General features: G+C 38.8%; 3 protein-coding genes across 3 annotated transcripts in view; 1 reads left to right on the top strand and 2 right to left on the bottom strand.

Moving 5' to 3' along the window:
• LOC134650346 (phosphatidate cytidylyltransferase, photoreceptor-specific) overlaps positions 1–6227 on the bottom strand; it is a 33612-nt gene extending 27385 nt beyond the window's left edge. Inside the window, exons 1-4 of the mRNA XM_063505306.1 lie at positions 6032–6227; positions 5827–5951; positions 5138–5234; positions 3301–3477 (exon numbers count right to left, since the gene is read on the bottom strand). Coding sequence (XP_063361376.1) covers positions 3301–3477; positions 5138–5234; positions 5827–5951; positions 6032–6106 — 474 coding nt within the window. The 5' untranslated portion in view covers positions 6107–6227. The remainder of the gene's footprint in view (positions 1–3300; positions 3478–5137; positions 5235–5826; positions 5952–6031) is intronic.
• A 2802-nt stretch (positions 6228–9029) lies between these two features.
• On the top strand, positions 9030–9943 carry LOC134650541 (uncharacterized). Its single transcript, XM_063505495.1, has 2 exons — positions 9030–9113; positions 9191–9943. Exons 1-2 carry the CDS (start codon positions 9072–9074, stop codon positions 9848–9850), a joined length of 702 nt encoding a protein of 233 aa, XP_063361565.1. The 5' UTR covers positions 9030–9071; the 3' UTR covers positions 9851–9943.
• A 2596-nt stretch (positions 9944–12539) lies between these two features.
• The window catches only part of LOC134650329 (probable serine/threonine-protein kinase DDB_G0267686), a 199309-nt gene continuing 184989 nt past the window's right edge, over positions 12540–26859 (bottom strand). The window contains exons 7-9 of the mRNA XM_063505290.1: positions 15935–16162; positions 15386–15540; positions 12540–15177 (exon numbers count right to left, since the gene is read on the bottom strand). Of these exons, the coding sequence (XP_063361360.1) occupies positions 13324–15177; positions 15386–15540; positions 15935–16162 (2237 nt within the window). The 3' untranslated portion in view covers positions 12540–13323. The remainder of the gene's footprint in view (positions 15178–15385; positions 15541–15934; positions 16163–26859) is intronic.

Genomic DNA, 26859 nt, shown 5'->3' on the forward strand with positions numbered 1-26859 from the left:
ATAATTATAATCTATAAAAAAGATTATTACTAATTAATTAAGTAATCAATAAGTTTTTCGCAAAAAAAACATTTGTGTTTTTCTTACCCCAGTCAACTAATACTCGCGGAGACAATTCTAAAAAACCCTAACACAATTAAGTTGTGTTGTTTCATCACAGAGTTCCTATGGCCACATCTTGTCTCCATCATCAGATCAGCCCGATGGTACCATAATATTGCATTGTCACATTTGTCACTCAACTTAAGTAGGTACCTAATCGTAAATCGGGAAGTGGGTCAAATTTAGCTTCCAAGATTTGACCCACACTAACAAAAGCTGTTTTGAACAGGGATTTGTGGTCACTGATCAGAAGTTATTGGAAACAGTTAGACAGACAGCCAGACAGACATAAAACTACCAATATGAATTTAAAACCTTACCTAATCTGTCAGCGATGATGACATTGGCCAAGAAAGCGTTATCGTCATAATTTAAGCGTCACACTTATTATGAATAAGTGTGACACTTAAATTATTTATGACGAGTTAAACGCATCGTACGACTGATAACGTATCTATTATACTAACAATTACAACGTAAGGACTATCAAATCAAAGGGTTCAAATTATAACTAACTAGCGACCCGCCCCGGCTTCGCACGGGTTAACAAATTATGCATAAACCTTCCTCTTGAATTACTCTATCTATTAAAAAAAACCGCATCAAAATCCGTTGCGTAGTTTTAAAGATCTAAGCATACAGACAGACAGATAAACCGACAGCGGGAAGCGACTTTGTTTTATACTATGTAGTGATAGTGATAGTGAAGATACTTTTTATATCACGACTGTGGTAGGTACACAAGCACTATGGGCACTAGCAACTCTAGTGGAGTTCCGCACGAGTTACCTACAAATAAATCATAACTTCTTATAAACTATACTAAATAAAGTATTACAGTCAAGTGTGCTATTACGCAGAACAAGACAGTATACCTAATTAAGAAAAACGGTGACACATAAATCGTCCAAATATTTCATTCATTCAAGTTCGAACACGAATTTATTTAATTGTAAAAGATGCATGAAGTACAGTTTGCATTAAAACGGTTAATAACATAGGACTTACAAAGAAAACGTAAGCAAATAATCACGGTTATTTATTTTGTTTAAAGTTATGTATTAATATCGAGATAACAATGTCATTATTCGCTTATGAATCAAATCTTTTGGATTTTTTGCGTACACGTAATCAAGATGGGTAAAGTTTTCGCGTTGAATTTTGTAGGCTTTGACCACTTTTGGCAATTTCCTCAAAAGCTTCTCGACGTCGCGATCATCGGAAAGCCAGTCACCATCACTATAAATCAAAGCGACAGGCGCGTTTATATTCGTTAGTTCGTAATCAGGCGGCTCTCGAGACCCATATCGTTGCATATTCTCAGTAACGCCGTAATCGAACCTCCTAAATTTCCCGGACACGATACTTTGCGCGTAATGTACACATTGTTTGACTGATGAACTGGTAGGCGAGTGGCTGAGGACCGCCGGCAGAGACGTTGCGTTCAAATGCTCCAGGTTGAATCCAGCAACAAACATTACGACATATTGGCAGAGTAAAGACTCCATTAGCCCCTCACCACCACACATCCGTCGCATGTAAAGCTTACTACCTTCACTCGAGGAGAAAATGTTTAAAATAGTCGGAATGTAATGCAACACTCGAGCAAAAGGGGACTTTACGTTGTACAAGAAACCTATAGGTGCTAATGCGATCATAAGAGACACTTTTTCATTGTACGCGGGGCGCTCGGAAGCCATCACCCAGAAACATGTGTTGCCTTGCGAAAATCCGATATATCTTAACTTCTGTTGGCCCGTTTTGTTCAACGTGTAATCTATCATCGCTGGTAGGTCGTAGTATCCAATCTCGTGCCAGGAAATATCCCAGAATTTGGCTGAAGACGTCTTTAGGTACTGGTGTCTTCGAGAATGTTTGGCGCCGCGTGCATTACCGAGCCACACATCGTAGCCTTGTTTAGCCAGGAAATACGCGATACTACTATCGGGTCCCGACAGCAAAAAGTCATCAGCACTTCCGAACACTCCATGCATCAGGAATACTACGGGGCCGTCACTAGGTATTCTCATCAGAGTGAGGATATATCCATCTTCAGTGACAGTTTCGTGAGTCTCCACTGGGTGTCCATATTTTGTGATAAGTTGAACGCAGCTGAGTCGGCAGTCTTCGTTGCGGCGGCCAGTATCGAAGTCTTTCACGAAATTACTACGCGATGATGTTAGGATGTTGTTATTCAATAGATCGAGAACGTCCTCGTCGGAGCCGATGGTTTTAGCTACGCTTTTGGTTATATTACTGAGTAAGTGGAGGACGCTTGTAGCAAATTTTCCATCGATGACATCGGCGACGTCATCGGCTGTTTGGATCCGGTTGCCAGTCAAACCCCTGACTGAATTAACAGTCTGTGGCAACAATAGGTCGAGAAGCTGCCCGCGCGCCGGAGCAAAAGTAAATAAGATAGACCAAATAATTATCTTCGGGATCATTTCGGAGTTTTGAATCGACACTGATGCCACCACCGTATATGTTAGACTGATAATATGCAATGGTGTAACATGTTATGATCAGAATATCATTAACATGCATTATCACAAAAACATTGAAAAACGTGTTCCTAATACAAGGTTTTTATGAGCCGTAATAGCAGTGACATTAAGGTCGTGCACATCTGACTTTGTTGACCTAGTTCTCTATTGTTGTTAAATTTATTACAGGCTATATAGTTTAGATACCCTGTATAAACTTACTTAAAATTAATGTGATAAATATTCCTACATTTCGTAATGATACCTAGGTTCTTATTTTATTTGACACCGCAAATTTCATAATTTACAGTGATAATCACGGCCATTGACTTATATCTCAGGACTGGCCTTTCGCGCACTAGAAATGGTACTAGTTCAGCGGTGTCAGTGGTGTCACTCACGAATTCGAGCCAATCGTGTAGTCTAAAGCAATTAGTTGAGACGAATGCGGCCCCGCGCGCGCGTTGCGAACTCGTTAACCAATCGCGCTGATAGAGAAATCTCAACATAAAACTTACCGTCCTATTAATCACAACTCCGAAGTAGTCGATGAGGTTCTCCCCATAAAAGAAGTAGTTGGAGGTGAGCGAGCGAGCGGAACCACGGCAGCCCGTGCACGCGGTACACCGCGTACCCGATGTTGATGATCTCTTCGAAACATTTCACTTGCACACAGATCACCTGAGAGAGAGATCTCAACAAAAAAACTTACCGTCCTATTAATCACAACTCCGAAGTAGTCGATGAGGTTCTCCCCATAGAAAAAGTAGTTGGAGGTGAGCAGGAAGTACCAGGAGAGCGAGCGGAACCACGGCAGCCCGTGCACGCGGTACACCGCGTACCCGATGTTGATAATCTCCTCGAAACATTTCACTTGCACGCAGAGCACCTGACAGAAAAAAAGGCACAATAAATAAACTAATATCTGGGAGACCGAGCTTAGCTCGGAAAACATAAAAAACTCAAAAATGCGCGTTTTCCCAGAGATAAGACCCAGCTAGATAGATTTTTCGCCCCCGAAAACCCCCATATAGCAAATTTCCGTTTTCGAGATGCCCGAAATATATATGTAAATAAATAAATATACAAGATTTGCTCGTTTAAAGGTATAAGATTTATTCCGCTTCTTTTTATTCTCAAAAAGCCGATGAGGCAGTTGCATTTTATCCACAAGAGTGGCAAATGCTGATGCAAATTTTAATTTGTTTTCTCATGTTGGCTATTGGAATTGACTTCTAAGTGTAAGGCCTGAGTGGACGCTCCAGTTGGGCGTGCAGCGAGGAGGGCGGGGCGTGCGGCGTGCATGTTAAACAAATGCAAGCGTATAGTAGCGGCCTTAGTGCACGCTGCTCAAATCACTCGTGACCCCGACGCCACTCAGGCAAGTGATGATTTTGAATGATAAATATTTAATACCGTTAATCTAGATAGTGTTAAAACAATATTTTCCTCGCATTAGTCATATTGGTGTGGTGAAAAAGTAGCAAAGTTTTTTAAACCCTCGTGTCCTGAAACCCTCGCAACGCTCAAGATTCCACTTTTCAAACCACTCGCTACGCGGAGTTAAACAACAACTATTGCCCCTTGTAATACAAATAACTAATAACCATTTACAACAGCTTTATACCTACAGCTAATTCGCGAGTTATATTGGATACCTATTAAAAGCGTGATAACTATCTCTACTCTTTGGAATTAACAAACAGTAAACACTCCAGTTATAAATAGATTCTACAGCTGAGTTTAACAATTTATTTTATTGTTACTTAAGAACAAATACGTCAGTTTATTAGGTAATGGCTTCTAGTGTAAAAACCAAATTATTATTGCAGATTTGGGCTTGTCTAATTTATTCTCAAATTCAATTAGGAATACGTAGTAAATATTAAAAAAGAACATACAAATGTACCTATAAGTTTTGTTCAACATATAAAAAATGTGGCTAGTTCCGTCATAGGGACTATCCCGTCCACCACGAGCGTACATTTTTTTTATTTTCTACCGTAGGAAAAAAAACCATTTGCTTTTGATTGCTGAAACTAAAAGCGAAGCAGCAGCTTTATCGATGAATTTATCAATTTTGTTTGTTGTTCGAGAAAAACGCGAATGGACGGAATAGTCCCTATGATGGAATTAGCCACATTGTCCTTAATAAATACTTTAATATGTGCATTGGTCTACCTATAGTAAAGAATAGAGCAGGGTTCGAAGTTATCCAGATAATTATAGTCTTAAATAATTATCGCGATAACTATCCGATAAATATAGTGCTATATATTTTTTTTTTTATTCTTAGATAGTAAAAAAAATATTGGGGTGTTTTTTATATTTTAGGTTATTAACAAATCGATCATTATCAGGCATAAAAATCACGATAATTATCAAGATAACTATCATTGATAATTATCCTTTCGAACCCTGGAATAGAGGATATTGAAGTACAGTCAATATCCTAATTCTTTAGAGAAGATAGGCAAGCTGACCAGAAAATAAGCATCCAAGTAAAGAGATATTAAGCAATACAGAGAGATATGTTAAAATGTACTTACCGTTATCATCAATGCAAGAGGACCCCCATATATGAGAAGGCAGAATGCTCCGATCATCAGCCAAGTGAAGATGCCACGGATCACCCAGTTCCTCCATCTACATTAAAGGTATAATTCATTTTTGTATCTTTTATAAGGATTTTATTTCAAGGGCTGCTCAGCTTTTTTCTTTCATATGCTACCTAGTATAGTCAGTAGCAGAAGTTGCTAAGCGGGCGAGGTGTTCAAAATGATCTTAAAGCGACTTTATTGTTAAAAGAATAAGAGCGCGTCAAGGTAATTTTGAACACTTCTGACTGTACCTACACACATAATTGTTTTGGTCTGCCACAAATAAGCATTTTTGTGAAGTTATAGTTTTATAAATAAATAGTACCACTTAACTCGGACAGTTAATGAGGTAGTTGTGTGACTTGTGTGCTGGTTCTAGTTCTAGTAGTAGCATTTACTATTCTAGCACTACCTATTCTATTGTTATCCGAAACATGAATTGAAATGATGTGAGTATACTGGTAGTAGGTATAGGAACTCATTTAAAATTTTAATTAGGCACTGAAGAAATGCTTCTGAACTAGAAAGGGTTCCAATTACTGATTAATTATATGTCATGACATTTTGCCTGTATTATGTTTTAAACACATTTTCATCAGAATAGAAGTGTTATTCAAAGAGTAAAACCATTAGCGTACCTCGAAGACAGGCCCGAAAGAGCAGAGTCGAGAATTTCAGGGGTCTTATCCGTTCCTTGGGGCAGGTTCTTCGCCAAATCGTCTACATACTTCTCTTCCAACGCCTTTTCTTCCTCCGAATCGACCTAATAAATATCAGTAATATAAGTAACGCTGAAACTAAAACTGGTTTCCTATTTGGTAAGAAACAAGATTTCATAGTTACATGGTCAGATTCTCCAGCGGTCTCCGCTTTGTCGTTTCTATCACCCTCGCCTCCTCGGTGCCTTAATTCACTCATTTTTAAATTGAAACACAATTAGAATTCAAATTTCTCAAAGAACTCGAATTATTTTAATCCATTTACGATTAGAAAACAGACGATGTTTTCCGCCGACTTGTCAAACGAAAAATCAATACTATTAATTTTTTTTAGTGTGTTGCCAGTACACTAACACTCTTTTTGGTAGAATGGTAGATCAAGGCAAACTATAGCTGGTCAAGTAAATCTTGTTAGCTATAGCTGGTCAAGCAGATCTTGTCAGTGGAAAAAGGCGGCAAATTTGAAAAATGTAGGTCCATAGAAAATTTGAATTTCGCGCCTTTTTCTACCGACAAGATTTGCTTGACCACCTATAATTTACATTCGCGGCTCGTGGCTCGGCTCGCGGTTCGTCCGTGTCTCGCCTCGAGCTCGTAAGCTCGACGAGCTAATGATTACACTCGCCTCGTGGCTCGGGTCATGGCTCGTCTCGTGTCTCGGCCACAGCTATTAAGCTCGTCGAGCTAATCGATTTTTACAGTGGCGTAGCTAGAGGATATGGCGCCCGGAGCAGGCACCAAATTTGCCCCCCCCCCCCCCCCCCCGAAACCAAATGAACTATAAGTTTGGGATCGTAGATTATTCATAGCGCGCCTTTGGATTTGAAGGGACCAAGGTGGCATCTAGGTGCTCCTGCCCAAAGGTGACAGCAGTACCTACTCATCATATGGGATCTGTCCATAGTCGTACGCAGCATTTTTTAAGGGGTGGGGCAGAAGTAGGGGAGGCTGGGGATGTTGTAACAGGGTACGGTTGAAACAGAGATTCTTAGCTTATGGTCAGAGACCAGGGTGGGACAACTGCGCCACCTTGCCCCACCGTGGGTACGCCTATGGATCTGTCTGCCCCAGAGTAAAGTATCGCCTCCCTTTATTGAGCACACCGAGTTTTTTGAATACGAGCGCAGCCTACCCAGCAAGGTGGCTACGAAATTATTGGACGTCACTGATGGAGATGTCAACACCGAGGCTCCCAATACTCCCTGACATGGGAAGGGTTGTGCCTTGAAAAATGAGGTTTTCTTAGCGGTAAACGCGCAAAATTGAGCCTTGGTGGGATTGAATTGGACTAAATTCTCCCGTTCCCACACCGAAACTCTGGATAGAATGCTCTCAATACCTGACACAGGTTTTTCACGGCATTCTAGTATCACAGAACGAGCGATGTTGGCACGGCATGTGTTATACAGGTTGGTCCAAACCTTGCCGTCCAAAAATTTTTTTAGATTCCTCACGCTCTGGGCTATCAGAATATGTATGTTCATGACTTTTCGTAGTTTTCCAATTATGATTTTTATTTTTATTACTTTTAACTTTTGTTGAGAAATTCCGGGGTGAAGCAATTATTTATTTAAAAAAACTATTGAACTTTTTTGAATGTTTCTTTTTATTAACGTAATCCTTCACAAACGGCGCAGTTGCTAAAAAAAATCAGCATACTCACTTGGCTGTGTTGCGAAAAAAAGACTAACTTTTACGTTCAAGCATGTCAAGCTTAGATGTTGCCCTTACCTAAATAAATAAAAAATACAAGCGATTTCAAGGACTTTTGGTTATTTTAGAAACTGCTAGACCCTACGTTTTTTTAAAAGGTCAAAAAAGTGATACTTAATAGTCATAATTTGTCAGAGTCGCCGGTCAAAGGAACTAAGGTGGAAAGCTTCCAAATTAGTAATTCATTACAAAAATCAAAATCCTCTTTTGTTATTTCTACTATTATTTTATGGGGTCACTTCCCCATCGCTATTTCATGTTATCAGTGCAAATACCACGAACAATTATTAGAAGGCATAAAAGTAACGCAAAGCTTCACCCCGGAATTTCTTAACAAAAGTTAAAAGTTAAACTAGAAAACTACGAAAAATCGGCTAACATACATGGAGTATATTCTGATAACCAACGACGAGGATTCTAAAAAAAGGTTTGGACCACCGTGTATTATATACAGGGTGGCTAAAAAATAACTGCATTTCCGTTGCCAGGGAGGTTTTGCGATTATACTGAGCAATTTTTACTATGAGACCGACCCCTAAGTCGCGAAAAAAAAATTTGACTGTTTCCTACATTTTGGCTGGTCCATTTTCTATGGGAGGTCTTTTGCCCATTTTGGCGCCCCCCCTTGGACGGCGCCCGGGGCAAGTGCCCCCCCCAGACCCCCCCTAGTTACGCCACTGCCGCGAGACGAGCCACGAGCGCACCGCTTACGCTTACACTCGCGTCTCGTGGCTTGGCTCGCGGCTCGTCTCGTGGCTCGCACGAGAATGTTAACGGCTATTACATTCCACGACTCTTCTCTTTCCGCACAGACTCTACGCCTGGACAAGTCTCCCAGACGCACCCTACAGTGTATAATTAATTAATTATATATCAAGTATAGTTTGTCAAAGGAGCGTCTCATTTCAAATATAGACAGAGAGAATCATACTATCTTTGTCTTACACTAGTACTAGCACCCAAAAGAAAAGGATGAGTATAGTTTTATTTGTTCTTATTTAGGTACTGTTAATTTGGTTTGACCAACCCATAGCATGAACCTGGTGATAGTTCTGAATCTTGATGATGACTGCAACGTAAAATATTCGTAATTAAATCGAGTTTTAACTCATTAGAAGCGTCATGATAAATAAATGTGTAAAAAGGTAAAATTTAATTTTTGTCAGTGACTTCTTTACAGTGTATAGGTGTTTTATGAGCTTTTCGGTGAAAGGTAAAGAAATATACTGGGTCAACCAAATCTTGTCAGTAAATAGGAATAAAAAAAAACTATACTCACCCTTTTCTTTTGGGTGCTAGTACTAGTGTTAGACAAAGATAGTATGATTCTCTCTGTCTATGTTTGAAATCAAACAGACCTTTGACACACTTTAGTAGAAATCGGCAGATCAAAATAGTAGAACGTGGTGGTTAGAACTGGTAACACCATTTAAAAAAACACGAAAGTAAACATGGCGAGTGACCCAGATGATTTTGATCAAAATATTGAAAACGTAAGCTATATAACGCGAATGTCTGGTTTATTTTTTAATTAACATCTTTTTACCAGATAATCTATGTTTGATTTCAGTTGAAGGCAACAGTAAAACAATCATTTGCTCGCATTTACGCTTCTCTAAAGGCGAGGGAACTCAAGACGCTGAGGCAGCTCGACGCTATACGTAAACAATGCCAAAACGACAATGATCTGAAGCGGAACTATGTTCAAAATATCCATATATCTTATGACAATGAGTCCACATTACTAGAAAATGTAAGTAATTACGGTTTAATCGATTTAGAAAAGCTTAATTTTGATAATAGTATATTTACTCTAGAAGAGTACGTAAGTCCGAATGATGACCACATGTACTCTTATAAGACTATCGAGGAATTGAATAAAGAAAAGGATGAAAATTTGGCTATAGAAGAGGAAGCTCTGAGACAGCTGACTAGAACGGAGAACTGTGTGTGTTACGTGAACATTAGAACTGAAGAGGTTTCCAAACAGTTTAGAGAAGTAATAATTGACCCCGTACCGGTTAAGCCAGCGCAAGAGCCTGAATGTTGCGAAAATAAAGAAACAATCAGTGAGAACGTTACAGAAGATGAAAAGAGTGACAGTTCTGATCCCGAAGTAGTTAAGATAGATCCTACCGATGATTGGTTGAATTCCATAAAGAGTCAAACCGAGACCGAGCCTTCGCAAGTAAGTGACGTAATGGAGCACAGTACAATAACTTGCTCTTAGATAATAAATAGAGTAATATTAAGGGAATTTACTTAACTCTTGTTACTTATAGATTTTAATAAAGTTTTATATTTTTACGCATCAAATGGATGATTTTGGAATTTTCTTAAAACTGCATTTATAGTTAATTTAAAAATATTAAAACCATGAAACTCAACTGTGGGCTTCTGTGGGGGATATTATGGGTACAATACAAATCCTCTTTATTGAAAAACCTCATGATTAGGGTTTGCACGACGGATCCGAAATGTATGGGAGGAGGATCCAGATCCGGATAATTTCATGCATTCCGGATCCAGATTGCAAACCCTACTCATGATAAATGTACATGGAAATACAAATAACATATACATACATACATACACATACATATAGGTACACATACATATTTGGGTTCCTAATTTCTTTGGATTCATTCTCGACCAGTGGTGGGCATACTTTCTTCATAGGGGGCCAGAAAGTTTAGGAAATTTAAGTGGAGGGCCAGAATTGTAGCCAAAATTTATTTTGATTTGTGATTTATTTTTGAATCGTGGGGCAATGCCATATATTAATTATTTCATAGGACCGGCGGCGGCCCGGATAAAATCCATTCGCGGGCCGGAGCTGGCCCGCGGGCCGTACTTTGCCCACCACTGTTCTTGACAGTCTTTCATAATAATCATAATCATAATTTCAATATTTATTAAGAGGCCCCCAACTCTGAACTACAATAAATATCATCAATAAGTAGAGACTCATTGTCATATATGTCTTCAAAGAAATAAGGGGGACAAAAAGATGGTGATGTGTGTGAAATGAAGGCAATAAACAGTGACCTTTAAAGGTGTGTATAATAAAATTTACCCTTGATATCCAAGGAATTGCAATTTACCATTGTTTGTTTCAAGACAATGTAAAGGGTAAATGGAATCACCACCACTTTTTATTATGCAATATTTTTGTGACATAAAATAATCTATGTTGTCAAGGCTGTCAGATTTCATATTCTTGCATTGTCAAAAATCATTTGTTGCTTTTCTGCAATGTCCATTTTGCATAGAGTTTGGCCAAGCTGACCAAAACATATATTGGGGTAAATACGAAAACGGGGTAATTTTGAAAATGGCAAATATCTTTATAAAATTAAACGAGCAATTATTGCATATTTATTTATTATATATATATATATATATATATATATATATATATATATATTAATAACAGTAAAACGCACTAGGTCTTGAGTAAAGGATTTATTTTCAACTGGATACACGAAATGCCTTCGACCGACGCTTCCATGGTTTTCGCCGGAAGCCATCTTCACAGAATGCCCCGATGACAGCTGCATGCGCTGTCAGTTAGGGCTACGTTCGAAAATGCCGCTAACAATATATATATATTTCGGGGATCTCGGAAACGGCTCTAACGATTTCGATGAAATTTGGTATATGGGGGGTTTCGGGGGCGAAATCTAGCTAGGTCTTATCTCTGGGAAAACGCTAATTTTTGAGATTTTATATGTTTTCCGAGCAAAGCTCGGTCTCCCAGATATTATCCATTAAACTAGATACACTTCATACCACATCAATGCCACATCTTGTGTACTGTTGCTACAGTAGAAAGTGTTTCTAGTTTAGTAGATATATGCCATTTTCAAAATTACCGCGCCTTCAGATTTATCCCACTGCACTATTGTTTGTCCTTGTCTATTCTACCTATGTACTTCAAAAAAGCCCTAAGTGCCCTCCCACCTAAGCCCTCACAGGCGCACGCATGTGGAAACTATAGCTGTGACATCCCACGGTAAAGGTACCTTATGGCCGTTGGCGCTTACGCTATTATTAACGCCGCTCCGCCGCCGCGCGCTATTATTATTGCGGCGCTATGCGACGTAAGCGTCAAGTGCCATAAGGTACCTTTTGCCGTGGAACGTCTAGTAACTAACTAACTTTATTGATTAGGACAAACGGCTTTAAGATATTTTCGTGAGAGATTATGAAGATATTATCTCTCTGTTCCTCATATTTTTTACGCACCTACTGAATTTCATATACTTGGTCAACCAGATCTTGTCAGTAGAAAAGGGCGGCAAATTTGAAAACAGTAGGCGCGAAGGGATATCTTCTCATAGAAAATTTGAATTTCGCGCCTTTTTCTACTGACAAGATTTGGTTGACCATCTATAAATACCCTGAAATTAGCCTCGGTCACAAAAATAAAACCAAACTTTAAAAGCATCAACTTTTATTGTTAATACATTTTTACAAATGGCGTTATGGAACACTTATTCTAGGATCTATGCATTGACTTCCGATTACATTCCCTAATTAATAAATATTACCCTTTATGTTTCTACTTGTACCATGTGATTCACAAAATCCAAGATGTTTTATTGCATTTTATTCTTATAATGATTAAGAACTTTGAACTCGCAGTATAGGAGTTTCATTTTGAATAGTAATTTGGAGATTTTTGACACTAAAAAACCGATAAATCCTTTGTATTACCAATCGTTTATTAATTGTAGTCTAAAAATACGTATCCCAAGTTTGGCAGCTGAAGTAGATGGCGCTACGCAACATGTTTAGTGGTAACTTTTCAGCCGTCCTCAAACTTGCATAATAAAGTCTTGCCGCAAATATTTAGGCAAAGACTTGAGCTAATGTACATTATCTATGCATACTATAAAATAAAAAACTAGATTTTTGAGTAAAAATTTCCTTGATTTTGTGAATCAGTGACACATGCAGATCTAATGTTACAGATACCAATTTTCAACACCAATCTTTTGCCAGCTCAACTACATCATGCATTCTACTATGATTTTATTTATGGCACTTAAACATGACATTTGTTTAATTAAACTCTTATAAATTCCCAATGGTGGATGGACTCTGGTTCACTGAATGGTGACAGGTATTCTAGTTTGTACTCAACTTCCACACTGGATAGTGATGGCACATTTACAAGTGCTGTTGCAGGGAATTGTAGGCTAAATATAGGATAGGTGTGATAAATATTAGGTGCAAGACGTTGGATAATGGAAGTTACAGTGTGGAGGAAATTCAATCTTAATACTACATTATATAGGCACTAGCTTTCTGTGGAATATTGTTGATTTAGGCCACCTTTACTCACATGGTGATGATTTTATTGTCCCATTACTTTAAAGTGAGCTACAAACTAAGAATTTACTGATTATGTTTTAAGATAATACACGTATGAATATTGTTACGATAATAATCTACGTTTTGTTGACGCGTTAGTAGTTTCAAAACGATTTTTAGTAGGATTACAGTAAAAGACAGTTCAATAATGTTGAGGAGTACAAATTATTAAAATGAGTACAGGTCTTGAACTAAATATTACGTGTAGTGCGTATCTAAAGCGTGTTATAAAGTAGTTATGAATAAGTTACACAACTAACTTATTTTTATAATGTTAAGACTACTATTTTACATTTTTAACAAAATGGACAAGTGTTATATCTACTATACAAGACCAAAGTCGGTGCACACGGCCGCGACGTCACGGTTGTTCTGCTTCTCAGTCGTGGCCGCCATGTTGAGCTCCACCAGTGTGTCCACACTGTTTATACTGACCCCTTTTAATATCTTCTGTGCCGCTAAACTAGTGAAATTAAAGCTCAAGTCACTTAAGCTAGGGAAGTTGTAGAAATCCTGATTCTCTTTCTTACTTTCCTGGCTCAGGCTGTACCTCTTCTGTTTATTCTCCAAACTATTTATCTTCTCCGTCGACGTGTTGATATCTTTAATCGTGTCTTGGTTCTTTAAAGCCAAGTTAGGCTCGGATCCTAACACGGTCGGTTTCTCAACGCCTTTTGATAAAAGATTAGCGATGGAGTCCGAGCTCATCCTGTTATTTACATTCGGAAGTCCGTTCAGCATTTGTAACGCTGCAGCTTTCTTTAGTAAATCGACGCTTTTCAACTCGCTGTTTGAATTTATATTTGTCTGTAGTCCGCCGTTAGCCGATGTCAGAGAGTTTTTTTGATACCTCAGGCTCCCCAGAGATCCAATAATATTATCGTAGCTCTTAGTTGGAGTGGAAGGGTTGCTGTTTGTCGTGTTGTCCAGATTATTTATGTTATTATGTATAGCTGGAGATGCAGGGTTTGAAGCGACCTCATTCGAATTGTTCAGTTGATTTTTGTATATGAAACTGTTATTATTTGTAGCTCCAATTTGCAAGGACAACTTGCGGTTATTATTCATACCAGTATCGTTTATGGAATTTTTATTGAACTTATTTTCTTGGACTTTGAGTGGTTCTGTTTCTTGATAGAGCTGATTATTTTTCTCAACACAAGTTTCGAATGAGGTTTCAGTTGGGTTTTTTGCCGTCTGGTTCCCGACACCGTTTTGCGACACGGATACAACTTGTCTATCATCATTGATGATGTAAATATTGCTGCCGTTGCTTGTTTCAGTAACTTTTCCGTTTTCGAACGTGATTACGGATCTTACTGGTGAATTTTGTACGTAAACCTTGGTGTTAGTTCCACCGTTTTGAGATATCGTATTCGTGGTAACTTTAAGCGTAATGGAGTTGTTGGCGTTAGCGGATGACATCATAGTGGGAGAGGGGCTCTCTGCCTTCGGCCCTATAGCTTTGTTGTGCAGCGGTGTAGCCGTTTTCTTGGGGGTACTTGGGCAGTTTTTTGGAGAAGTTCTCGGCGAAATTTTGCCGTTTTTTGTCTCGCCGCCAACCATCGGTGGTTTGTTTCTGTATTTATGCAGGCTCTTGGGAGAGCTCTGCAAACTCTGAACCTTGACAAGCGACTGCGCTCTGCTCAGGCCCGGCGCGTTGCTGTGACTAGGGGATGGTTTCAGCGTGCGGTCTGATATGTGGGATTCTAAGCTGGAGTGACCGCTGCTGCCACTTGTGTGATAGTTTCTTTTCATGGGTGAGTTCTGTTCTGATCCGTTCCTGGAGTCTTTTCTTGGGGTTCGATGTGTGGTCGTGCTTTCGAGGCTAGAGGGGCCGCTAGTGGACATGATGTGGTCTGAATGCGCGTAGTCGACTCTTCTCAAGCTACCGCTTGGACTATCTCTGAGCTTAGGGTCGCTGTTTCGTTGCGGGGAGCCGAAGTGGTCGAGCATAGTTTTGTTGGTAGAGCTTCTGCTGAGAGTGGAGCGGGGCAGGCTGCCGGAGCTGGGGCTGGAGTGGCGCACCGGGGAGTGGTCGTAGTGGACGGAGCCCGCGAGCCCGGACTCGGTGGAGAGGTGCCGCTTGTGTCGCCGCGGGAGCGTGGACGACCGATTGCTAATCTCTGATCCGTCGTAATATGATGACACGTATGATGTTTGACTCTGCAGTGACTCCTGTAAATAGAAAACAACAAGCATTACTTCGACGATCTCTTCCCAGGCTCTTAGTTGTATTCGTTTGCTAGAAGCCAAAAGGTACTGTAGGTATACCTACATTAATGTTGATGTGTTGTGCGAATTAATATCTTCGAGAAATTAACTGCGTATTGTCAGAATCAGGTCCCAAGGGCCATGAGGGACCAGATTTGAACATCTGTCGTACCTTAGAGTTGGTCTGTGTAGCAACGCAGTGCAGGTGCACCGCCTTGGAGTTGAACCACTCGGTGGGGGGAAACTGCGCAGAGAAGGTGCTCATCGCCCGCGCCTGCTTGCTGCGGCCGCTTCGTCTGAATAAGCGGGACAGCAGGGACGCTTTTTCTGAAACAACCGCGTAGTATAGTAGTAGATAGAAATTAAATTCATGAACCTTCATTAATTTAAAAGTTAGAACCAAATTCATACGAGCATTAGGTAGGTTAAACAATAAACAGCATGTGGGTAAAAATGCTGGGGTCGTGGACGGCAACTAGCTATTACCCACCTGTTTTTAACAAGCTTTTATTACACCACTGCTTTAAAAAACTTGAGAGAAGTAGGTATTTCTTTGTTAGTTGCTTCAATTATAAAATACCTCAGCAATCTCTGCATCTTCTGAAGAGTTGAGATGCCTCTGCTAATGAATGGTAAGCGAACACCGTATACTAACCGTTTAGTCTACAGTAAAAACGATAGGTAAACAAACGACATTACACGGGACACCCGCAAATCTTACTAGGCGACGCTGATTCAACGCTGGGCGGGTAGTCGGTGGAAGAGGAGCTGTCGGTCGTGTTGTTGTGCTTGTGGTGCAGACTGCGGGTGGAGGCGCAGCGCTGCAGGTACTTGCTGGACGAGCCGAAGATGCGGAGCGAGTGGCGCCGGTCGAGCGAGCGCGGCGCTGGGAACGACGCGCTACGCCGCTTGTTTGGACGCCCGTAGAGGATCTTGTCGTTGGGGTTTCCTGCAAAAAAAGTTCATTTAAAGGAAGTTTTTCAAATGTGGTTTAATTGTTAGATAAATAAAATACTTCGGCCACAGCCTTTTAGAACAGATAAGTTATCAGCCGAGTCAACAAACGTGTAAGTAAATATGAGTTTAATCATTGAGGAGAGGGTAAGAAGAGTAAAGATGATACTCCTCCACCTCTGCTAGTCTTGAGCGTGGAAACAGTTGCTATAGGTAACTATATGTACTTAATTAGCTAAAAAGTCGCGTTAAGAAAGAAATAAAATTGGAAAATCAAACTGTGAGTGTACCTATAAATACGATAAAACTAAAATTTCCCCTCTATATTTAGGCGCTGACTCGGAGAAAGTTATTTAACTAACAGCAGCGTTACATAAAATCACTAGGAATAAACAACAACCGATGTTACTAAACAGCACATTTTATTATGACACCAAACACTTAGTAGAACGTGGTGTCATTCATTAGCCAACTTAATGCACCCTATAGTGTCACAAGAATATGTTTACTGTTGGCGAAAAGTGAGAAATTGATAATACATCGATGCGATCTAGTTTTGAGAAAGGCAACATTGTGTCTAACACTCCTAAACTGTATCAAACCGTAAAGTTAGACTATGGACAGTATCTCCAAGGGTTTAAGAGTCAGTGCAACAAATCTCTGTCGATATAAACAGTCGTAAAATTAACAGGAATATCGTTATCGCAAACTATATCCTGTTAATAAACTTATTACCTAAGTCTATTGGAGCTAATTTGTTCATATTGTTTATGTTTAGTGTGTTCGGTTTTCAAGTTATGTAAGTTAAATAATATAGTTAGCTACAAGATACCAAAATAGGATGATTTGTAGGTACCTATACCAATGCGATAGAAACAAAAATGAGTTATGTAAGGTACGTTACGCGCACCGTGATGTAGTACATTAGCCCTCGTTCTATGGTTATTTATACTAATAAATGTATTTACTAAAGTACATTTCTATATTTCCCACCACACACAAAACTTCAACAGCAGAATGTATGATTCATAAAATCAATCGAATTCTTATATGGAACACTCATTAGCGCGAAAACTCCTTTTTGTTCCCTTACGGATTCCTGGCAACCCAACGAGACCACCTACTTACACCATAAATAACCTGACTACAGCCAGCGGCCAAAAAAGGAACTAACATGGCTGTATTGCAACTTAGCATCGGCAGTATACCATGGCAGCGCCACCAGCACCACACAGGCGCACATATAACTTTGTTCGAGCGATTTCCTTTTCAGGCGTGATTTTTTTCTCTCTCCGGAACCAGGGAAGGCGAAGATCTCATATTCGCATTCCGCCAACTGTTATAATGATGTGTCACATTCCAGGTTATTTCTAAACTGGGCTAACATGCGCCATCGCGCGGATTTACGCGTGATACCTACCTAAATCTCGTGCATTTAGGTATTTTAGCAGTATTAGGTTCCTGGTTAGTTGGGCATAGGTACTTAGGTCCTGTCTACTTTTTATTGAATCTTTAATTGCGGCCGCTTATTATGTCGTTTCATATAGGAGACTAATAGAATTGCATATTTTATTTGATAAGTGTTTTTCAAAAGTTAGCGAATTCATTCAGTTTTCAGGGATTAGAATTTAGAACTTTACCGCCTTAAAATCATACCGGAGTAAAACTTGCTATATTTATCATTAAAAATTCTTATTTAAAAGCTAATTACACTAGTCAACATGAGAAATCCACTCGTCTCTCTTGTGGATAACATGAAAAATTTCTCGTCAGTCTCACCGTCAGCTCTCTTTAGAGCCTTTACGAGCTGGTGTGGTGAAAAATGTTTTTTGGTTAATATCGGGTCGCCCATACTCGCTATTGCATTTTCAATAAGTAGGTAACTATTTTTGTGTAACTCATAATTCAGTCGTTATGCAGTGCGAATGAAAATGCAATTGAATCATCGCATCATGTCCGTCTTGTTCGGTGTCAGCGCGTCTGATTTATCTCCACAAGTGCGCTTTCTTTGTGCGTCACTTGAATGAATTGGTATAAATTTACCAATATTTACCTATCATGACAAACAAAACACACAAACAAATTTTAGGATCTTTGTTTACTTTTTGACAATTACAATACCTAAAAATCGCCATTTGGAACGGGTTTTGCGGAATCTTATAAGCTTTTCAAGGGGCCGAAGGTTTCAAACCATGAGAGGTGAATCACAGACCAACCCCTATAGACCGACCTTATAGGACGACTCGCGGTCATCGCCCGTATGGTGTATAGGTCAAATATAAGATTGTTCGCGCACCGCTCCGATCAGTTGCGCCCAAGGTTACGACCTGTTAGCAGTATGCACGAGTCTAAGAAAATAAATCGTAAACTATTGAATTCATTGGGAAATCATGGGATATTGCAGCGTAAAATGGTCTGGCAAGTCATCTAAGACTTCTACTTACGAAACAGATGGAATAACATCCCACAGGAAAGTCAAATTCATTGAATAATGTTTCTTGTCCGCGGGGTTCATTTTATACTGGTCAGTAAGCAGAGGCGAAGTATGTCCGTCCCTTTTCGTCAACTTGAAAATGCAATGCGCTATCCCTTTCCCTTTCGACTAGTGATGTGACGACGATGGTTTCGTCAGTTGCGGAAACTTCGTGCTTCGTCATACCGTATTGTACCATTTTAGACATAATATATAGGTAATATGTTGTGTAAGTTTTTTTAGAATCTTCTAGGCCAGCGGAGCAGTTAGACCGCATGTCACGAGATGGACCTGATGATGAACTTCAAAGAAGTGCGAGGGAACGCGGTGTTGGTTTGTGATAGACATATGTTGTATGGGTTTTTTAGAATCCTCTAGGTGAGCAGTTAGGTCTCATGTCACGAGATGGACCTGATGATGAACTTCAAAGAAGCGCGAGGGAACTCGGTGTTGGTTTGTGATAGACATATGTTGTATGAGTTTTTTAGAATCCTCTAGGTGAGCAGTTAGGGTCTCATGTCACGAGACGGACGTGATGATGAACTTCAAGAAGTGCGAGGGAACTCGGTGTTGGTTTGTGATAGACATATGTTGTATGGGTTTTTTAGAACCCTCTAGGTGAGCAGTTAGGTCTCATGTCACGAGATGGACCTGATGATGAACTTCAAAGAAGTGCGAGAGAACTCAAGAGTTGATTTGTAATAGGCATATGTTATTGGTCCATTTGAATATGTTTTCAATACAACCTTCTATGACCTTAATAAAACGGACAAAAGAAAATAATTGTACCTATGAGATTTTGGCGACACTTTTTTCTCGTATCGAAAGAGATTGCGATTCTGAGTGGAAATAATATAAAAATTCTAAACTTTAAAATTCAAGTTCTGAGTACTTTAAACAGAAATGCCCTAATATGTTAAGTAAAAATTTCAGGTACATTGTTAAATTACTCAATCAAATATTAAATTAATCAATATAATTATTAAGTAAGTTTACTCTAAGTATACTAAATTGGCATTAAATTGGTAACAATTTTACCACAATAAATTTCGGTATCACTGGTAGCAGTACCCACTACCTGTAGTGAACATGTCCCATCCCTACGCGTACACGTGTTAGCGCGCCATGTTTGGAACGACCAATCGCAACGCCGTGAGCACCCCTCCCGCACCTCACAGTTTGGTGATTTGCGTCGGGAACAAAATGGCCAATATTAGGTTTCTATAGGCGGTGTTCTGTGGAGGTGAATAAACTTTGAAGTTTAACACAGAAAAATTTCAACACCTCAAGAAAGGAGACACCCATTTTATGGGACAATCTTACACGAATTAACCTAGGTTCTTGTCCCATGTTATGCTCCGTAAGACTTGTGTTGTGGGTACTACCAATATACCTACTATTTATAGCGAAGCTTTATATAAAGCCTAAAAAAATACTAGCTAAATAGATAATAAAAAATACTTAAATATATAGAAAACAAATATGTGTGGTAAACAACACAAACGCCGACGCCAATGTGAAGGTACCAAAATATGCAATATATGTATATATTATTATGCGTCCGCATTTTATGCCCTGAATAGGTATAATTGACGTAAACGCTTTCTGGATCTGGATCTGAATGACGGATATACCGATGAAAAATGAATATTTAGATTTATGAACCAAGTCATAACGATTAAAAATGGTGTTGTGTTGCATCCTAGACATGTTTGCATTAATTAACTATATGTTGCAAGTTTCTAATGCATCCCATCATAAATCAAAATAAAAACTTGTTTAGTAAACACCAAAATGGTCACGATGAGAAGTTTGCTTATTAGATGGACCCAACACTAGATTAGGCAGAGCGTGTTAAGGAATGCTGACATGAAACGATTTATCGCGGATAACATCTCCGTAAGCCTGTTGAAAGAAGATGTTCCCTACTTAAACATGCCGGTTTAAGAACGTTAACTGAATCAATCAAAGTCACATACCATCCCAATGATCCTTAAGCATATTTCTAGTTCTTAGAGCAATCCTAAGTGCCTTCCTATCTCGATCGGTAGGTACCTACTAAAGACTTGTCCTGCCAAAGAAAGCGAGTCACGAGCACGACCAACTAAGTTGCGAGGAATGCTGCCACATTTACATGCGCAAGTGTACTGATGCTCTTAGCAAAATTAGTTTTGCCATCATCGCAGCCGTTATCAAAGCATTTGATGGTTTGTTACTAAGATATTAAGATGCATTTTGCATTTTTGCATAATTTTCAGTGCAGGTACAGGCATAAAGTAATTTCGTGATCGCCAGTTGAGATAAGGACATGAAATGATACCGCGGCGAGGAGGCCGAACACTTCGGTTATGATTATCTTTTAAGCCGAAGTGCAACGTTTAATAATGTAAATATCAGACGATAGCGGCCAAGTTCTTTTTTATTGCCTTTTTACAGTTAACATGCAAATGCAACGACGGGATGATAAATGTCGAGCTACCTATAAGAGCTGCATGTACTAAGAGTTTTAAATATAAGGAACTGACGGAAGACGGCAGTCCTACCCTAACAGTTATTCTTACATGATGAGAAAAGTAAAAGAAAGACACTTATCGGTAGGTACCTACGTTTAACAGTTCTTTGTTGCATACTGTAGATTTCTCACTGTGAGCCAGTGCTGTGAGCTGTTTTAGTAGAAATCAGGCGGTCTAGCATAAGTTGCGTTCTCGTTCGAGAATCCATACTTGAAGTCGCGCCTGATGTAGGCATGGAGTCGCGCGCGAGAACGCAACTCATGCTAGATTGCCTGATTACATTCTCAAACATAAAAAAAACAATCAAGTGCAACGGTTGAATCCTATTTTGGTAACGCCCTGCATATCGTCGATATTTACAACCCACAGTTGTGTCCTATCAACAGAGCAACATGCTGACGCCCGATTGATCATCTTATACATTTAAAACAAGTCGTAATTCTTCCGGTTAACATTTGAACAAAATGTTTAGTATTCGTATGCTGAAGCGAAACAAAATATTATATAATTGATACCCCATGCAAAGTCATTCTATCGTAGACACACCAAACCGGGATTAAAATCAGTAAGTAAGTAGGTAATTTTTTTAAAGAAATGGGAACAGTAATACCGGGGAAAATCACTGCATCTGCAACTGACTGATATTCTAGCCGAAACTCAGGTATTTTAATTCATCTTTCAGCCACGTTAACGACATTACGAAAATGAGAAATCAGCACCACTTAGGTATTCAGAATCAAATTAAGGTTTTTTTTACTGTAAGGTACTTTTTGTAGATAAAGCGTACCTATACCACAACCGGAGATCATTTGCGATATTTTACAAGGTGACATCATACTTTATTGTCTTGCTTGGTATCTGTTGCAACTATATTATACAAACTGGGAAATATTTCCTGGATTCATATTGAATATACTGGGTGACGGGTGACAGTGGAATCGTACTTAATTTACGATGACATTTTCGCACAGACTTGTCATTTTCGCGCTCGCGCTTGACAGACAGCTGAAGTGTGCGAAAGGGAAGCCATCACGTATATGAACATCGCATGAGTGCGAAAGAGTTGAACTACAAATGAGAAAACGTGACCATTTTTGAGTTTGACGACGGCCGCGGACGGCCAAGAGCGTATCACCGTAATTTTCAATTTGAAAAATATACACAAATTCGGAAGAAAACTATTTGATAAAGTAATACAATGAAGATAGTGTCTTGTATTGTACCGGATTTCAGTGTCACGGGGCCAAATAAACCTAGCAAATACTCATTTCAGAGGAATAATGATATTCCGAGCGAAATTTTCTTAACGATATTTTGTCAAATTAACAGCATAAAAAGTGTAAGAAGCCGGTTTATACAGTTGATTATAAGTTTTTCTTCCTTTGTGTACTAATATTTTATCATATTACCCAATCATTTAAAATATATTGTGTAAAAACATAAACTGTTACTTTACGCTAGGGCTTGACAAAATGTTCAGATGATAGTATCGATAACTTGTCGGTATATTAATAGCTATGTAATCATTTCTTCACAAGACATAATTAAGATATTAACCTTTATAACCGACTTCAAATAATAACGATTGTTATACCATTTTGAAGGTGCAGATGTTTAGCAGTAAATTTAAACTTCACTTTCCAACACAGTAAGAGTTAGACTAAGATAAGGCTGTAACGATTTTGATAGCGCACGCAGTGCAGCGGGCTCAGCACGGTTCCATTTTTATCGACTATCACTATGCCCGTCACTTTCGCATTTACATACTTGTTAGAACGTGACAGACATGGTGATAAACGATAAAAATGCGACCGTGCTACTAGGGCAGGTGTTATTTTTAGAGATGCCGCGAATATTCGGCAACTATTCGGTATTCGGCCTATTCGGCCACTTTGCCGAATATTCGGTATTAGGCCGAATGTTGCCTACTATTCGGCCGAATACCGAATATCTGTTGCACCTACTTAAAAAGAAAAATTGCACAATAAAAATAACCAAAAACTTTGTAGGAATATTTATAATGTGTTCTTGGAAAGTTGGTAAATACGAGGACCCTTTTTTGAGCATTTCTTGATTAAAAAACATTTCATTTGTATCATGAGTCTGTTTTGTTTGACTCTATTCATTAATGCTTTTCAACAAAAATATATCTTAGCTAAGGTCATCTAACGTTGAGCTTTGTTAGCGATCAGGTTTCATAATAATTGTGACTCAAAATGTTCGCATGTCATGCCGAATATTCGGTATTCGGCCGAGAGAGGGGCCGAATATTCGGTATTCGTTATTCGGCCAAAATCACTATTCGGGGCATCTCTAGTTTATTTTATACATCATAATGTCGTAGAATTTTAACGTTTAAAATAATACATTTGAAAAAGTAGTCGATAAAGCAATCAAACACCGACAGATTATTAATATGTTGTAACATGACATCACTATTTTTGATCTCACATAGACAATTTACGCACACACTTGCATTTCATTTTTGGTCGCACTTTTGAAGATTGACAGTTGTTCTTGTCTATTCTAATTCTATGCATTTTCGTGAGCAAGCTTTAATATAAGCATTTAAGCATTAGACATACGAGTACGTATACAAAATTTTAAATGCACCACGGGTGGTCGCAATGCAGCACTGATTTAATTTTATTTCCTCCACCGTCGAGTATCTAGAAATAACCAGATGAGATTCTGACCTACATGTCGAGTGCAGTTTCTCTAAAAAGCACTCGTCTCTTAATTAATGTTACTAATGAAAACATTTATCGGGGTCAAGTAGATGTACCTATCTTAGACGACACGGAAATAAAATACATATATGACTTTCATCTGAGTCGAATGAGAGCTAAGCAACATGCTTGCAGGGCTCTTTAGGATGCTTCAGTCAGATACTGTCAAAAGAAAGTAACAATTAAAATAATTAAAATGACCGATTGTCCGTTTTATATAATTAACATATTAACATAAACTAAACCAACATTGTTCAAAAACTAGCTACTCTTAACCTATTATGGAGCTCACTTTAAAGGCTAGGTACAACATATCTAGTCTCAGAAACCAATCTCAACGATCGTTCTAATAACACAAACAAGTATATAAGTAAGTACCTATGTATAAAATAGATTTATCTTATCGGGATCAGAATTGCTAACTCCACAGTCCAGAAGGATGAGAACCCGCTCGCTCGTCAAACATGATACGAATTCCAATGGAAAAGGTGCACAATGCACAACTGACGTAAGGTACTTAAATATAGGTACATCTTATCAAAACTAAAGCAGTTGGTTCGTAAATGCATCATGCAAAAGAAACGACGACGACGAAGAAGGTTCAACGGCCTTAGATTTAACCGCTAAAAATAAAACAAATTTCCAAGCCTTACGGAATCAGATCTGCGTGTGTTGGAAGGATAAAAAACTATACTGTATTGCTGTCATCGAAATATTTGGACCATCGAACTAAATGATAACTTTATGTCTATACGAAGATGGTTAAGAATGCAACGACACTGTGGAAATGAGTGTGTGACTCAGTCGATCGGAATTGAGTTAGTACCTATAATATTATGTTACGAATTAGAAGAATATCGTTTTCGCATCTTTCGTATTAATGTTTATTTTGGTTTGTATCCGAGAATATCATTGCACTTTCACAATGTTTTATTGTGTGTATTGATCATAATGATCGTATGTTTTCTATACATTCTTAAGATCTGTGAAACTTCTGGTACCGTCAGTCTATTCATTAATCCAACATAACATATCGATGTCCCGGTAAATAGTTATGATTCCGAATGTAACTTCGGTATCTCAAACTTTGACATGTAACAATGTGCCTTATTTTGAAAACGTAAAGTTGAATTCACATTGTATCTTCGGGAATGCTGATAATTCGAAAATAGTACAATTTGTCTAGCTAGGTATTATGAGAGGAAATCGGGATTGGTGTCTTCCTGTCCTTTGATCTCGCTCAACTTGCTACTGAACCATAAAATTCAGTTAAGATAATTGAGTTAGTTTAAGATCAGTCACATTATTTTAAAAGTTTTTAGTTGAATTGACTATGGTGGCACTAATATGAATGACGTTATATGTGTTTTCTATACTTTTGGCTCCATAATATATAGGGCGTCACAAAGATAAGAACATAGGTTTGGCCACTGTAACTCATAAATAGGTACTTAAAGTTTTTAAACTAGGTTCAATCTAATGTTGAGTACCTAAGCATTAACAATATAATTATACTTAGGTAAACGTTACATCGTTTAACGAGCCTTTTGATAATATGCTTGCAACTGGAAACCCATAGTTTTAAATATTATCTGTACTGCTAACTATTTTCTGCTTCTAATGACGTAACAATTTTTACGATCACATGACGCATTTTCCGATAATTATGCTACACCTTGGCTACACTAAGATTTGTCAAATTATCCGTTAGTTTTTCAGCGACCCTCGACACTTCCTAAATTGGCCGGTCTGCGGTCATTCGAAAAAATATCATCACGAGTAAATGGCGGAACGTACCTAATGATAATGAAGTCATTAGTGGTTGAAACAATGTCGTGTAATGTTTGCCTTTATGATTAGATTTTGGAATAGTTAATGTTACCGTCCGTTTATGGTCGATGACCGATTTGGAGGCTAAGGTCGTTAAAATCAAGAGCAAAACTATTTACCGCTGATTTGAACAGGAGAACATATTAACACACATCTTCATATTTAAAGAGTTCGACCATTGTTTGTTATGAGTGCCAAACATAGATCTAAAACCAGAACCTAAATTGGAGTAGGTACTTAGTCGTTAAGTCATGTCTAGGAGACACGTTTTAGATTTTAAACTTAATTAGAAAAAGCTTCTCCCATTATTAGACGACGCACCAAGGTGCAAGACGTCGGATACATCATTACCAAACTTAAATGGAGCTGGGCGGGACATGTTACCAGGCAGAGTGATGGCAGGTGGGCCAAAATGTTAACGGAGTGGTGGCCGCTTACAGACGAAAGGAGTGCCTGGCGTCCGTTGGGTCGTTGGGTAGACGATATTCGGAAGATTGCGGATCACTTCTGGATGAGATTGGCTCAGGACCGGGATAAGTGGCGTACTCGAAGAGAGGCCTATGCTCAGCAGTGGGCGATAAAAGGCTGATATGATGATGATGATGATGATTATTAGAGGCCTCCGGTTGTATCTTACATTCTCAGTTTCTACTTCAGAGTCCGAGTCCCGCCCAGTTACCTAATCTCAATAATTAACAGCACAAAGTTTGCTGTAGGTACCTACACCAAGGGCTAAAACAGTAGTGTAAGTAATAAGTGGTGAAGAAAGATTCACAGCACAGTGCAAAGGTTACGTAAAGCGTTTCACACTTCAACTCGAAGGACTGTTGAGAAACAGGGGTGTCGTCAATTGCTGTCGTTAAAAAGATTATTTAAAAGTACAGAAGCCCTCGCTTAAAAAACAGTATTTTTGGCTTGAAAAATAGTCTAGATTAACTAATAAAATAAGGAAAAAATTGTGCGGACGTTCGCGATTTATATTATCTACTTTGCTCTAGAAAGGGAAAGTGGATGCCTGGAAAGTAAACTAACAACTATTTTATTACAATTTACGATGATGACTTTGGATTTTTATGAATTATGTAGGTAGGTCATATGTAAACCACAACTGCAATAATATCTTTTATATCTAAGCTAATAGAGTCTA

This window comes from Cydia amplana, chromosome 8 (genome assembly GCF_948474715.1).
Source record: "Cydia amplana chromosome 8, ilCydAmpl1.1, whole genome shotgun sequence".
Lineage (NCBI taxonomy): Eukaryota > Metazoa > Arthropoda > Insecta > Lepidoptera > Tortricidae > Cydia > Cydia amplana.

Bases quoted from the DNA above. Each gene is read 5' to 3' on its own strand.
- LOC134650541 (XM_063505495.1), top strand. From the start codon at position 9,072: ATGGCGAGTGACCCAGATGATTTTGATCAAAATATTGAAAAC. The intron at 9,114-9,190 runs GTAAGCTATATA...GTTTGATTTCAG, and splicing joins TTGATCAAAATATTGAAAAC to TTGAAGGCAACAGTAAAACA.